The sequence below is a fragment of the Ranitomeya imitator genome, chromosome 1, assembly GCF_032444005.1.
Source record: "Ranitomeya imitator isolate aRanImi1 chromosome 1, aRanImi1.pri, whole genome shotgun sequence".
Lineage (NCBI taxonomy): Eukaryota > Metazoa > Chordata > Amphibia > Anura > Dendrobatidae > Ranitomeya > Ranitomeya imitator.
In genome coordinates, this window is record NC_091282.1 from 768106230 (window position 1) to 768120998 (window position 14769).

At 45.9% G+C, this 14769-nt stretch overlaps 1 protein-coding gene across 1 annotated transcript in view; it reads left to right on the forward strand.

The window, feature by feature from the left end:
- The window catches only part of BBOF1 (basal body orientation factor 1), a 62220-nt gene that overhangs the window by 45856 nt on the left and 1595 nt on the right, over nt 1-14769 (forward strand). The window contains exons 7-10 of the mRNA XM_069735720.1: nt 7032-7176; nt 7554-8047; nt 8987-9091; nt 11649-11717. Of these exons, the coding sequence (XP_069591821.1) occupies nt 7032-7176; nt 7554-8047; nt 8987-9091; nt 11649-11717 (813 nt within the window). The remainder of the gene's footprint in view (nt 1-7031; nt 7177-7553; nt 8048-8986; nt 9092-11648; nt 11718-14769) is intronic.

Sequence of the window (14769 nt, forward strand, 5' to 3'; positions counted from 1 at the left end):
AGACTGGTGCAGAGGGGAGAGGACCCTGTCCTTGCGGACTTAAGGTACCTTCACACTAAACGGTATCGCTAGCGATCCGTGACGTTGCAGCGTCCTGGCTAGCGATATCGTTCAGTTTGACAGGCAGCAGCGATCAGAATCCTGCTGTGATGTCGTTGGTCGGAGCTAGAAGGCCAGAACTTTATTTCGTCACTGGATCTCCCGCTGACATCGCTGAATCGGCGTGTGTGACACCGATTCAGCGATGTCTTCGCTGGTAACCAGGGTAAACATCGGGTTACTAAGCGCAGGGCCGCGCTTAGTAACCCAATGTTTACCCTGGTTACCATCCTAAAAGTAAAAAAAACAAACACTTCATACTTACCTTCCGCTGTCTGTCCTCCGGCGCTGTTCTTTCCTGCACTCACTGTGAGCACAGCGGCCGGAAAGCAGAGCGGTGACGTCACCGCTCTGCTTTCCGGCCGCTGTGCTCACAGCCAGTACAGAGAAGCACAGCGCCGGGGACAGACAGCGGAAGGTAAGTATGAAGCGTTTGTTTTTTTTACTTTTAGGATGGTAACCAGGGTAAACATCGGGTTACTAAGCGCGGCCCTGCGCTTAGTAACCCGATGTTTACCCTGGTTACCGGCATCGTTGGTCGCTGGAGAGCGGTCTGTGTGACAGCTCTCCAGCGACCAAACAGCGACGCTGCAGCGATCCGGATCGTTGTCTGGATCGCTGCAGCGTCGTTTAGTGTGAAGGTACCTTTACATTCTACCTCATTCCTCATGCGGTATAAGTGATTAGGCAACTTTACTCTTTGGTTCAGTGATATCAGATTTATATTGTTTTTTTGTTTGGCTGCTGTCACACACAATGCTTTTTATTGCGCATCACCATATCATGTGAGGGCATGTTTTTTGCGAGACGAGTTGACATTTTTATTAGTTCCAGTATCAGACACATGATACTCTTTGATCGCTTTCTATTCTGATTTTTGGGAGGAAGAATGAACAAAAATCAGCAATTCAGGATTCTTTTTTGTTATGTCGCTCCGCATGTGGTAAAATTGATGAGACAGTTTGAGTACAGCGATATCACAGTTTTATCTTTTTTATGTTTTGGCCCTTTCACACAAAACAATTTATAGAAATAAGCTTACAAATTATTACCATCTTTTCAGTTAGCCATTAAAAGGTATCAACCACTGAGGACTCTCAATTCTAAATATTATTCTATCTACTGGCTAAAACGGTACCAAGATATATATGTTCCTGTTGAAAAAATTATTATTTTTGCATTCCTTCATTCTGAGAGCTATAACCTTTTTATTTTTCCAGTGATGGATCTGTATGATGGCTCCTTTTTTGCAGGCAAGATGACGTTTTCAGCGGTACCATGTTTATTTATATTTATTTTTTTTATCGCTTTTTTTTCCACTTTTTGTTCAACGGTATGATGACAAAGCATTGTTTTTTTGTCTTGTTTCAGAGCGATCTCTCCATAAGTCCCTATTATTTGGGCAGGACCACCATATGTGTATATAGGATTCTTTATCTTTACCATATCTCCAACATTGGTCAGAGGTAGTTGGGATCCACTTGTGAGTCTAGAGAGGAGTTGTGTACCATTATGTGACTATTTTATATGAATTTTCTTTAACTCTTGACACAGTGAAAGGGTCGATGAGAAAACTTGTAGATGTGTTTTGTCTTAGTTTCCGTTTTTTCTCCCGTTTAGAAATGAAGGCTCTTTTTAGCGGCGTGTCTCTTGTGAGCAGCAGATTATTATAAAGAAATGAGAGAATTTTTAGGGGGGACACGTTTGTGAACGGAAAAAATTGTATGAAGTGATCGCCCTGAATGGGTCAGCATGAGACACTTCATTTTTAGAGATTCGTAGTGAAGAAAAGTGTGGTTGGACAGTGTGGGCAGTGCCCTCATTTCCTGGTAGGTTATAAAAGTCCCATCTTGTAATATGTGGTCTGTTAGAGGGGATGTGTCCGGCCTACCATGATTATTGTATTTATTAGGCGCCTCCAAATTTTGTTCCATCAGATCCGAAACCCAAGTTAGAGGGGAATGGGGGGAGGAAAGGATGTCTATTACTGACTTCCAGCATTTGATAATGGCTCTGGTCAATAGGTTACGGAATGTTCTTTCTTTTGGAAAGTGATGTGGAGCAAATAATACTGCACGAAGTGGAATGGGGGACGTGTTCTTCTAGGGAGAGCCAGGACTTAACCTCTGGTCTTCTAACCCAGTCAACAGTTCTAGTAAGTAGTATGGCTATGTGAGTTGAGCCGCAATTTGCGTGTATTCCAAATGTAATTAAAAAAGGAGTTGACCTTAGATAGGTAAGTCTTTGGAATTGGGATGTGAAGCATATGGAATAAGTAAATAAACTTAGGTAGGAGTATACTTTGTATCAAGTTTTTCTTGGCCATCAAAGAGAGGTAAAGGGCTTTTCATAATTTGGTGTGCTCTGCTACATCAAGAAGAAAGGGCTTGTAATTGAGGCTAAAGAGATCTCTGGGGAACTTTAATATCTAAATATGAACTATGGCTGGGGGGCCATCTAAATGGCAATTTAATTTTATAAAGGTCGATGGATTGTTTGGGGATGTTTATACCCAGGGCCTCTGATTTGGATGACTTTATTTTGAAATTAGATGGGGAACCATACCTCTCTAGAATCTGCATGAGAGTGGGAATTCCCCTGTCTAGCAGAGTCATTATGACTAGTAAGTTATTCACAAAGGTTGCAGCTTTATGATGTGTCCCCTGTATATTTACACCCACTATGTCATGGCACTGCCTAATGGATTGTATTTGAGGCTTGATTGCCAACACAAACAGAAGGGAGGATAGCGGGCAGTCCTGCCTTGTTCCTTTATGAATATCAAATGTTTTGGTAAGAGAGTTGTTGAGTCTAATTTTACCTGTGGGTTTAGTGTATATTTGAAGTATCACTTTAATAATATCAGAAGGAGATTGAAAGCATCTGAGCATCCCTTGTAGGAAGGTCCAGTCCACCCTATCAAAAGCTTTCTTCACATCGGTGCCAAGAAGCACCGCCGGAATTTTATGCAAGTTCGAGTATTGCATTAAATGTAAAATACTTAAGGCGTTGTCTTTGCCCTCTTTCCCTTTTATAAAGCCTGTCTGGTGATATAAGGAGAGGTAGATAGTTCGCAATGCGATTTGCTATCATGCTGGCATATACTTTAAATCCACATTTCAAAGGAATATTGCTCTATAATTGCTGCAGCATTCCGGATCTATACCCTTCTTATGGATGAGGGAGATAATGGCTTCTAGGGTTTGTGGAGGGAAAGTGCTACCTTGGAGAATGGCATTGCACATATTGAGGAGATGAGTCTCCAGCATTTTGGAGAAAGCTTTGTACGTAATACATAATTGGTAGCCCATCTGGGCTTGTACCTTTCCCGCTGGTCTGTGTGCTAGGGTGGACTGGAGATCCCCCAAGTCAAATGGCGTTCAGAGGGCCGTCTGCTACTCTAATGACAGTTTGGGCAAATTGAGTTCTGTTAAGAATGATTGGATGTCCGACTGTTTCCTGGCCTTCTAAGAGTCCGAGTTGTGTGAGTTAAGTTGGTATAGATCAAGTAGAATTTAAAAAATTCAGAAGAGATCTGGTTGTGGCCCACAGTGCGGTGGCGTCGGGAGTCTTCAAAGTGTGTATGAATGTGCGCGCCTGCCTTTTTTAAATTCAGGACATCATCAGTTTGGAGGCCTTGCCACCGTGCAGAAACATCACTTTTTCCAATTAAGTTAAAGCTTAGCAGATTGTTTGTTAACTATGTCATTTAATTTTTGGCAGTAAGGGTCTCCAGCGTGTGATGGATCAGGGATTTTTTATGTTGTGATTCCAGTGTGGCTATGTTTTCATAAGGTTTTGAATGATATTTTTACGTTGTTTGTTAATGTGGGATGCTATAGAAATCAATTCTCTTCTGACGACCGCCTTGTGTGCTTCCCATATAATTGGCTAGCTAACTTAAGGCGTATCATTAGCATCAGAGTAATTGGTTAACGTAGTGGTGACATGTTCTCTATTATCAGCAAAGGCGAGAATCGATTAATTCAGTCTCCATGTGCAAAAAATTGAATATGTTTGAGGAATGAAAAGCTGGTAGATACTATCTAGTGATCTGGATCTGGGTGTTTCGGATAGCAGGGGCCTTGAGCTGAAAATATAGTCTATCCTGTGGTAGAAGTTGTGGGGGTGAGAATAAAAGGTGTAGTCTAGGTTATAGGGATGAGTGACAGAGAGTGCAGTGAGTTTTTGACCCGAGATAAGTCACATAGTTATATATAGCTCCTTTTGGACGTGGAATCCAACAAGGGATCCAATGAGACGTTGAAGTCCCCTCCCAATCTATTTAGTGAAGTTGATTTGTTTCTTATTAGCGGTGAATAAATTGCCCAGTGTTACCATGGACCCCGCCAAAAGGCCTTTTACAAATATCTAGCGTCCATCCGGATCGACAAGAGATTCATAGCGTAGGAAGGGGGTATCTTTAGCGAATGAAATTGATACCCCCTAGAGCATTTCTGAGGAGATGTAACATGGTACAACTGGTTATAGTAGGCTTTTTCAAAGGAGGGAAGTTACCGTAGTTGGCTTGGAAGTGGGTTAGCAATAGAATAGAAGTATGTCAAAACCTTCTTTCCAGAATTGGGCTAGCATCGGAGATCTCGGAATGGGGTAGTTAAGACTGTGAGCATTGAAGTTAGCTTAGTTGAATCATTTTAGTTTAGTTGCCATGACTAATGGAATGGTGTGGAGATTGTCTGTTGACTATTCCACCCTCCATCAAAGGCCCTACAAGAAAATGAAACCTAAAGAGAAATGGTAGATCTCTACAGGGCAAATCATTTCCAATAAGACAAGGTTTCAGAATAAAGACAAGTCAGGCTCTTAAAGCAGATCAGACACTTGGCTCAACTGGGGTCGCTTTCCTGATTAGCAGTAGGCTGCTTTGGCATCTTGCTTTTAGAGTGCGGGGATCTGGGAGCAGGCCCGTTGCTCCACGGTGCCAATTGAGATAGGCGATTCAAAGAAGACGTCGCGTGGGAAGCTTCCAGATCCGGGTACTTCTCTAGAGTAATCCCCAGGTCCTTGCAATTTTCTTGAATTTCATCCAATGTTCTGGCTTGATGTGTTAGTCCTTGGTAGAAATTACTATACCAAAGGGGCAGAGCCAGCAGTATTGATACTTTATCTGGTGTAGAGCTGTCCTACAGGGTCTCAACAAACGCCTTTTGATGAAGGTGGATTGCGGCAACCGGTGCAAAAAGGATGGATGGGAGAGCTCTTTTAGTGCAGGATGCAAGAGAGTAGCACTTTTGGGTCAAGTGCTTCCTCACGCACGTCTGATGTTAACGGCAGCCATCTTGAAAGCCTCCTTTAATGTGGCTGATAAATCGCCTCCTCATGTAGGGTGGTTTCTCTCAATTTAGTACATGTTGTGACAGGGTTAAGAGATTTGCTCTCGGGATCTCCATTGTCACACCATGGCACAGTTCAGACCACACAGGTTTGGCACAACTGGCAACAACCATTTTTACAGGTCCCATACAACAGCAAAAAAAACACATGGCACAAAATAAATCCTGGGCCGGCTGACCACTAGCTAAACAGTCAACGTCCTGACTAGTCCGAGCTGGGCTTAGCTAAGCCTCTGGCCACATTCCTCACCAATAACTGGAGCTGCTTAATGGAGCAGAGAAATACACATATCCTGCTCTTAAGCTGCATGCCCACCTGGTGTATTTACAGCGACAGGAACCTGGTGGCAATAAGTACACCAATAACCACTGGTCCAGTTACTACAGGCACTCCCTCGTGTAGTGAGGCCACCCTCTCCCTCAGGTATAGTACACGTACACTCTCCATCTGGTAGCATGGCCACGCTATCCCTCATGAACTATATGCCCGCTTTCCTCACATGGAATGGACACCCTCTCCATCTTTCTAGGATGTGCTTGCTCTCCCCATCAAGGGGATCTAGGATATGTAAGATGAGCAAACCCAGACTACGGGCAAACACTGCAGCCACCAGTCATCCCCCAATCTCCAAGTAATGCTGCAGTGAAGGGATGAGGGCTGGTCAAGTTCTGAACCTGGACATTCACATCAGAGAAACGCCTGCCAAATCTGCTGGTATAGTCTCCGATTACCTCCGTCAGCTAATGATGGGAAACTGGGTTAGCTAAAATTAGATTTCAATCCTTTATGGAGATAAGCTGCACAAGAGTCTAGATAACGTTGAGGTCCAAGAGGAATAGGACATGGGAAGGAAAAGGACAGGGGAGCCTGAAGGGGAGGACAATCAAGAAGCCTGGATAAGGACAAAGAAATCTGTAGGAAGACAGAGAGGTCAGGAGGAGCAAGAGGAGAGTGGGGTCTGGTGGATGTTGAAGAAGACAAGAGTCTAGAGGAGGAAGGGGACAGAAGGGTCTGGAGGAGGGCAAAGGGGCTTGAAGGAGGTGGAAGAGGACAGGGGTCTGGAGCAGGTAGAGATAAGGAGGGTCTGGAGGAGAAGACGTAGGGCAGAGGAGTCTGGAGTGGGTAAAGGAAAAACGGATATGGAGCAGGTGTAGCAAAGGAGGGGTTTGGAGAAGGAGGAAGAGGAAAAAGGAGTATGAAAGAGGACAGGGATCTGGAGGCGGACGATAATGATACAGGGTTCTGGAGAAGGAAAATTATACAGGGGTCTGGAGGAGGACAGGACAGATGTCTGAAGGATGACAGGGGGTCTGGGGGAGGATGAAGAAGACATGGGTTTATAGGAGGAAGAGGACAAGGGTATGGAGCATGTAGAAGAAAGGGGAGGGGTCGGGAGGAAGCAGAGAAAACGGGAACAGGGCAGAGGCATCTGGAGGAGGAGGATAATGATGCAGAGGTCTGAAGGATGACCAAGGTGGTCTGGAGTTGGCAGAGGAGGTCTGGAAGAGGACAGAGGGGTCTACAGGAGGAGTCTGCATTTTGGTCAGATTATGTGGTTTGCTCTTCCCACCATTCAGGCAGTTGGGTGATGTTGGAAGATCAGTCTTTACAGAGAATGTGCGTCTGAGGGAAGCCATTTCTTATCATATGAAAGAATCCCATGAGCTCCAGAAGACGCTGCTACAGCTGCAAGAGGAGAAGAAGCAGCTGCGGCTGGACAAGGTCAGGACGGCTCTTTTTCTGTATTAGCCGTGAGATGTATTCTCGTCTGCATTATCGAGGCGATGGGTGTTTTAGATCTTATATGTCCCCCTCCCCACCGGGACGCCATGTCACGTGCCAGTTAGGTGACTATTACATTTACAACGCACCTAAACATTACCGCTGATGAAGTAACCCTCATCATGGATGTGGTATTGCTTATCTTCAGTGCATCTTTGGCAGGGTAAGGTCTGTATTCATGCCTGAGTTGAGTCTTTTCTACTAGCTGTAGGGTAACTACTCCCCATACATGGCTGTGGCTGGGTTGCTGTCATTTATTTGGCTGGTAGAGCTACAGGCTATTTACACACAATTCAAATCTGTTTTTTCTTGTACAGAATACCAATCAGCAGCTTCTTGAGGAAAAGATCCATGAAATGTCAGAGAGGAACAGCCAGATCCAATCATATCAGCTTAGGATCAGGACCTTGGAGCTTGCATTGGAGAGCAATCAGCAGAAGGAGCCAACCCTGCCCAGGACACAGAAAGCACTCCAGCCGAAGACGGATCTAGCAGGAAACATGGACATGCTAATGCTGCACCAAACTCTAGAGCTGAAAGACCGAGAGATAAAGCGTGTGAAGAAGCTGGCCCACAACATCCTGCAGGAGAGGACGCAGGTGGAGCAGTTCTTCCTGGAAGCGATGGAGCATGTGAGGCAGGAAATCAAGTCAAGCAGGAACTATTATCAGAAGGTGGCACAAGTGGCATATCACAGCCAAATGAGGAAAGCAGCGACAGGGGCTGAGCAGTATCCCAAGGTCCGCACCTTTCACAACAAAAAGCACAGCAGCAATGATGTGAGCCATGATCTGATGGCAGCAGATAACTGGTAATGTACTGACATGGAGATGAGAACTGCATCCCTACACCCAGATCACTTTTCCCCCGATCATTTCATCAGTATGGTGCTACTATACAGTCAGAATTCAACCCTGGGTACCTGAGGCATCCTTACCAAGTCTATATCCGTCAGAACCTTCACTTGCAGTCAGCACCTGCCCTCTATTTTCTAGTCTATCCTGCCCACCTTACACAGCCACATATGCTAGCCTTTACTCCATACTAGCCTGGTCTTCATTTGTGTCATCCTTGTCTGTTGCGTCTCAGCACTTGGGGAATCTGTGCAATCATAGCCTGCACCCTCTCAAGATCTAGGCCTCACTGCTACACTGGCCTGCACTCTCTTGGCACTTAGGGTATTTGTGCCTTCCTGGCCCACTCGGCACCTGGGGTGTTCATTCCACCAAAGTCCACTCCTTCTCAGCACCTATGACAACTATGCCATTCTGCCCTGCTCAATCTCAGCATCTATGATGACTTTGCCATCCTGATCTGCTAGGATTTCGACGTCACCCTGGTTTACTCCTCAACACCTAGGACATCTACGTCACCATAATTTACTCCTCAACACCTAGGATGTCTCTCTCACCCTGGTTTACGGCTCCTCGAGACTTAGGACGTCTGTCTCACCCTGGTTTACTGCTGCTCGACACCTAGGACGTATGTGCCACCCTGATGAGCACCCAGGGCACATCCGCCATTAGAAAACACATGCGTCTTTAAGACTAATTTTACTAAGCATACAGGCAATAATGACCCCTAGAACATGCTGGAGTGTGCCAGTGTCTATGGCACACCACTTAGTGATACTTCTTTGGTGCACACACTGATATCCTAGCTTTTAAAGACATGGTATAGATCAAGTAAACCCTCCACACTCCTTTACGGCTTTATCCCAATCTGATCATGAACTTGGGGTGTTTTATAGGTCACACTTTCAGAATGGAAGAGTGGATTTTACAGATCTGACATGGGAGCAAAAGGAGAAAGTTCTTAGACTGCTGTTTGCCAAGATGAATGGCTCGGTCATTGGGTAAGGGTTTCTGTGTGACTGTCCCTTCACTACAGTGATAAAAAAACTATTTCAGGTCCTGGTAGATCAGGTGGTAGAATATTAAAACAATTCTTAAGTAATCTCAATGCATGTTCACACATTGCAGACGTGCTGTGGATTTTCCCAAATGTATCCATGTATTTGTTCCTTAAGCACCTTCAATAACTTGCTGAATAGTGATGAATGAACGTGCTTGGATAAGATGTTATCCGAGCGCACTCAAGAGCTGATAGAGTATCTTCTGCGTGCTGGAATACTATGTTTGAATCACCGCGGCTGCATGTCTCCCTACTAAAAAAACAGGCAATCCCTGCATGTGTTGTGACTGTCGAACAACCGCGAAACATGCAGCCGTGGCAACTCAAACATATTGTTCAAGCATGCCGAAGAAACTCGGTAAGCACCTGAGTGTGCATGGATAACACCTTATCGGAACACATTTGCTCAACACTATTGTTGGACATATCTACTTGAAAACAGAGCTGCAGGATGGAATTCATAGCAGATCCAAAACCAGAGCAAAGTGCATATTTTACTGCAGATTCCCGGTGGAAAAATCTGTCATGTTTGAATATACTTACGGTATATATGGCACCCATGGGTCAGATGTAAAACATGCAACAACAAAAAAATAAAACACCAATCAGCCTTATTCCTCCACCTATAATTTACCGCCCGTCTGCCTCATCCCTCTGACTATAATCTACCTCCCATTGGCCTCATCCCACCGCCTGTAATCCACTGCTCATCGGCCTCATCCCTCCTACTGTAATCCACCGCTCCTCAGCCTCCTCCCGCCTGTAATCCACCGCCTGTCGGCCTCATCCCTCCGCCTGTAATCCACTGCCCGTCGGCCTCATCCCTCTGCCTGTAATCCACCGCCTGTCGGCCTCATCCCTCTGCCTGTAATCCACCGCCTGTCGGCCTCATCCCTCCGCCTGTAATCCACCGCCCGTCAGCCTCAACCCTCTGCCTGTAATCCGCCGCCCGTCGGTCTCAACCCTCTGCCTGTAATCCACTACCCGTCGGCCTCATCCCTCCGCCTGTAATCCACCGCCCGTCGGCCTCATCCCTCCGCCTGTAATCCACCGCCCGTCGGCCTCATCCCTCTGCCTGTAATCCACCGGCCGTCGGCCTCATCCCTCTGCCTGTAATCCACCACCCATTGGCCTCATCCCTCCGCCTGTAATCTACCGCCCGTCGGCCTCAACCCTCTGCCTGTAATCCACCGCCTGTCGGCCTCATCCCTCCTCCTGTAATCCCCCACCCGTCGGCCTCATCCCTCCGCCTGTAATCCACCGCCCTTCAGCCTCATCCCTCCGCCTGTAATCCCCCGCCCGTCGGCCTCATCCCTCCGCCTGTAATCCCCCACCCGTTGGCCTCATCCCTCCGCCTGTAATTCACCGCCCGTCGGCCTCATCCCTCCGCCTGTAATCCACCGCCCGTCGGCCTCATCCCTCCTCCTGTAATCCACTGCCCATCGGCCTCATCCCTCCACCTTTAATTCACCACCCGTCAGCCTCATCTTTCCACCTATAAGAGATGAACAATAGCAGTTTTTTCATTATTTTAGAGCTTTAGCAGTAGTTAAAGAAAAAAATTAATTGGCTTGATCTTTTTTGGAGAGTTGGCCGGCTCTAATTCTGAGACACAATCCCCCGCCCGTTGGCCTCATCCCTCCGCCTGTAATCCCCCACCCGTCGGCCTCATCCCTCCGCCTGTAATCCACCGCCCGTCGGCCTCATCCCTCCGCCTGTAATCCACCGCCCGTCGGCCTCATCCCTCCGCCTGTAATCCACCACCCGTCGGCCTCATCCCTCCGCCTGTAATCCACCGCCCGTCAGCCTCATCCCTCCGCCTGTAATCCCCCACCCGTCAGCCTCATCCATCACCCGTCGGCCTCATCCCTCCGCCTGTAATCCACCGCCCGTCGGCCTCATCCCTCCGCCTGTAATCCACCGCCCGTCGGCCTCATCCCTCCGCCTGTAATCCACCGCCCGTCGGCCTCATCCCTCCGCCTGTAATCCCCCGCCCGTCGGCCTCATCCCTCCGCCTGTAATCCCCGGCCCGTCGGCCTCATCCCTCCGCCTGTTAACCACCGCCCGTCGGCCTCATCCCTCCGCCTGTAATCCACCGCCCGTCAACCTCATCCCTCCGCCTGTAATCCACCGCCCATCGGCCTCATCCCTCCACCTTTAATTCACCACCCGTCAGCCTCATCTTTCCACCTATAAGAGATGAACAATAGCAGTTTTTTCATTATTTTAGAGCTTTAGCAGTAAAGAAAAAAATTAATTGGCTTGATCTTTTTTGGAGAGTTGGCCGGTTCTAATTCTGAGACACAAACATGTGACATGTTTGTGGATATGGCCCCTGATGGTAAATGTCAGGTAAAAGCCGTATCAGACTTTTTAATTCACTAATTATAGTGGTTCCAAGATGTTTGCTCTGTGACTTTTCATCATCCTATGCTTCCTATATCTGGAAATAATACAGATTATATATACTATATATAATTTTTTTTTTACCATCACAGGAAAAGAAATCCAATACGGAGTGAAGAGACCCATCAAGATGACGTAATTACAAAGGCCCCGCTTGCAAGGTGAGAGGATCAATAATCCCTACAGCCCGTTTCTAATAAATAAGTTGTAGCCTTTAAGTTTTGTATTCCAAACATGTGAATCATCCCACCAAGTTTCAGTGATGCCTATGACATCATATCTCTCTTCCAGCAGCTCCAATTCTCCTTTTTGTTTCCCATGATCTGTGTATTTGTGTAGATACATTTTGGTTTGTAGTCGGCTTCTCTTGCTCCTCAATTTTTACTGAGTTTGTTGCTTTTGTTCTTTCCACTTCTAATAGCAGGGATCTGAAGAGAATTCATTAGCTGCATGTTTCTTCCTGGTCAAATGTGTTTTTACTGCAGAGGCACAATGACTGGACTAATGTTATTTTAGTAGTAGGGACTGGTCACTGGAAAATTCACCAAGTGTAGGGCAGTTCTGTAATGACATAACCCCTTAACCGCGGATACGCCTTTTAATGGTGGCAGTTAAGGGCACTTATGCCTCAGCGCCTTTAACAGCGCTGAGAAATAAGTATTTAGCGCCCCCCCTAGTGTTTGAAATTCGGGGCTGTTTTTACCGACTCTAGTGTTGCGATCATCGTTATTCATGGAATAACAGCAACCGGGAAAAAAAGGCCGATTTCCCATTTAATTTATCTCTCTCTCCTCTGATGTGATCGTCCTGCATACCCCCGTGATTTCCTCCGGCCGGCGGTGTCTTCTTTTGGGAAGAAAATGGTGGACGCATGCACAGTGTGTCCGCCGAGATCTGACGGCCAGCACCAATAGGACATTTTTCCTATTGGTTCATTTTGATCACTGTGATAGGGTCTATCACAGTGATCAAGATAAAAAAAAATATTAAATCAAACCCCTCTTTATCACCCTCTTAGTTAAGTAAAAATAACAAAATAAGAAAAAATGTATTTTCATTTTTCCATTAGGGTTGGGGCTAGAGGTAGGGTTATGGTTGAGATTAGGATTTGGGGTGCGTTAGGGTTGGAATTGAGGGGTTTCTACTGTTTAGGTACATCAGGGGTTCTCCAAACGCTACATGGCTCCACCATTGATTCCAACTAATTTTGCACCTAAAAAGTTAAACGGTGCTCCCTCCCTTCTAAGCCCTGCCATGCGCCCAAACAGTGGCTTTCCTCTACATACGGGGTATCAGCATACTCAGGACAAATGGCACAACAAATTTTGTGGTTCATTTTCTCCTGATACCCTTGTGAAAATAAAAAAAAACTGGTTCCAAAGTAAATTTTGTATGAAAGAAGTAAAATGTTAATTTTTTCCTTACACATTGCTTTAGTTCTCGTAAAGCACCTGAAGGGTTAATAAACTTCTTGAATGTGGTTTTGCGCACCTTGAGGGGTGCAGTTTTTAGAACGGTGTTACTTTTGGGTATTTTGTGTTATAGTGACCCCCCTGAACTCACTTCAAATTTGAGGTGGTCCCTAAAAAAATGGTTTTGTAAATTTTGTTGGAAAAACGAGAAATTGCTGGTCAATGTTTAAGCCTTATAACATCCTAAGAAAAATTAGTATAGAAAAATAGGAGACAAAAAAAGCGCAAATAGGGTCTTATCCCCAGGGTTGTTTCTAATCAATAGTGAGAGAACTGCTCACCTGGTGGTACACAGCACAGGCGTGTAGTTTGTCAGCTGCTGCAGATCCACAGGTCGGCGCTGCGACCTCTCAGAACCGTTATAATAAATGAAATGTGGATTACATCCGCGCTGCTGCGACAAATAATAGATCCAGATATACTTGTAAGATGTTTGGGTGGTTTATTCAACGCGTTTCGAAGCTCATGGCTTCTTCTTCAGGAAGTTTCCACACAAAGATCTCTTTATAGAATTATAGAATGCTGCATATAAGCCCTGAAAGGCGGTGGCCGTAACTCATATCTGCCATACCGGGTGACCGGTTCACTTTAGGTACCAAATTGGCTCTGTCACTAAGGGGTTAAGTCACCTGCCCACACTAAAACCACCACTAAAGATTCATATGATGACAACAGTGGCTGGTGTATAACGCCCTCCTTGACATCTCCAATATCGATGGCGACATCATGAACAGCACGGAGATCCACTGGTCCTTTGTCCGGCGTAGATGCTTCCTGTCCATGCAAGATGCTAACACCTGTGCCTGGTGGTGGGGTCAGGTATCTTGCAGGTGGTTTATCATAAAGACCACACTGTAAACGGTTTCAAATGGTCAGATGTGACACTTGATGACTCTCACCTCCCTTAAATGTGCATGGAGTTGTGTGGCATTTATCATCCGGTTCTGAAGGGCATTGTTCACATTCAAGTGGTCATTAGTGTAGGACAGTGTTCCCCAACTACATTCCTCAAGAGCCACCAACAGGTCATGTTTTCAGGATTTCCTTAGTATTGCACAGGCGATAATTGCATCACCTGTGCAATACTAAGGAAATCCTGAAAACATGACCTGTTGGTGGCTCTTGAGGACCAGAGTTGGGGAACACTGGTGTAGGATGTGGCCAAAAGACATCCAGTTCTCTATCGTTCTGTGACTCATCCAGTATCTCTGTTGTAATCTGCTGATGATACTCTGACGCTCTACACTCAGTGGCCACTTCCGTCCGAGAACATCCTGCATGAAGCCTCACAATGGCGTGTAATGGTGATCAATTGTTAGGTGTCATGCTTGATAAAGACCTATAATGATCGAAACGTTGCATCATGGCAGAATAAAGCTCTTTTAATCTTTCATCACCTGGATGGAACGCTGTTCCTTTTTTGTACTGGACTGTGTTTCCCAATTGGGCCATTGGACTGGAACGTGCACCCCTGCATTGAAGTGCTGTCGGCTGCTACTTATTTTTACTTCAATTGTTAGGTGTCGTCTTGGTCTCATGATGTCACAATTTGAAAAGCGTGATGTGGAGGACGGTACACTACCAATTCTAAATTGGCCCCCGAAATGTATTAGCCGATTCATGGGTCAAACACCTGTTGTGAATTTTGCCATTAAGCTCCTTGTTAGAGAACAGCACGTTGTGCAAAAAGTCCTCAGATATTGAGCAGTTGAACATGTGTATTCAGAAGTTTGAGACGCGT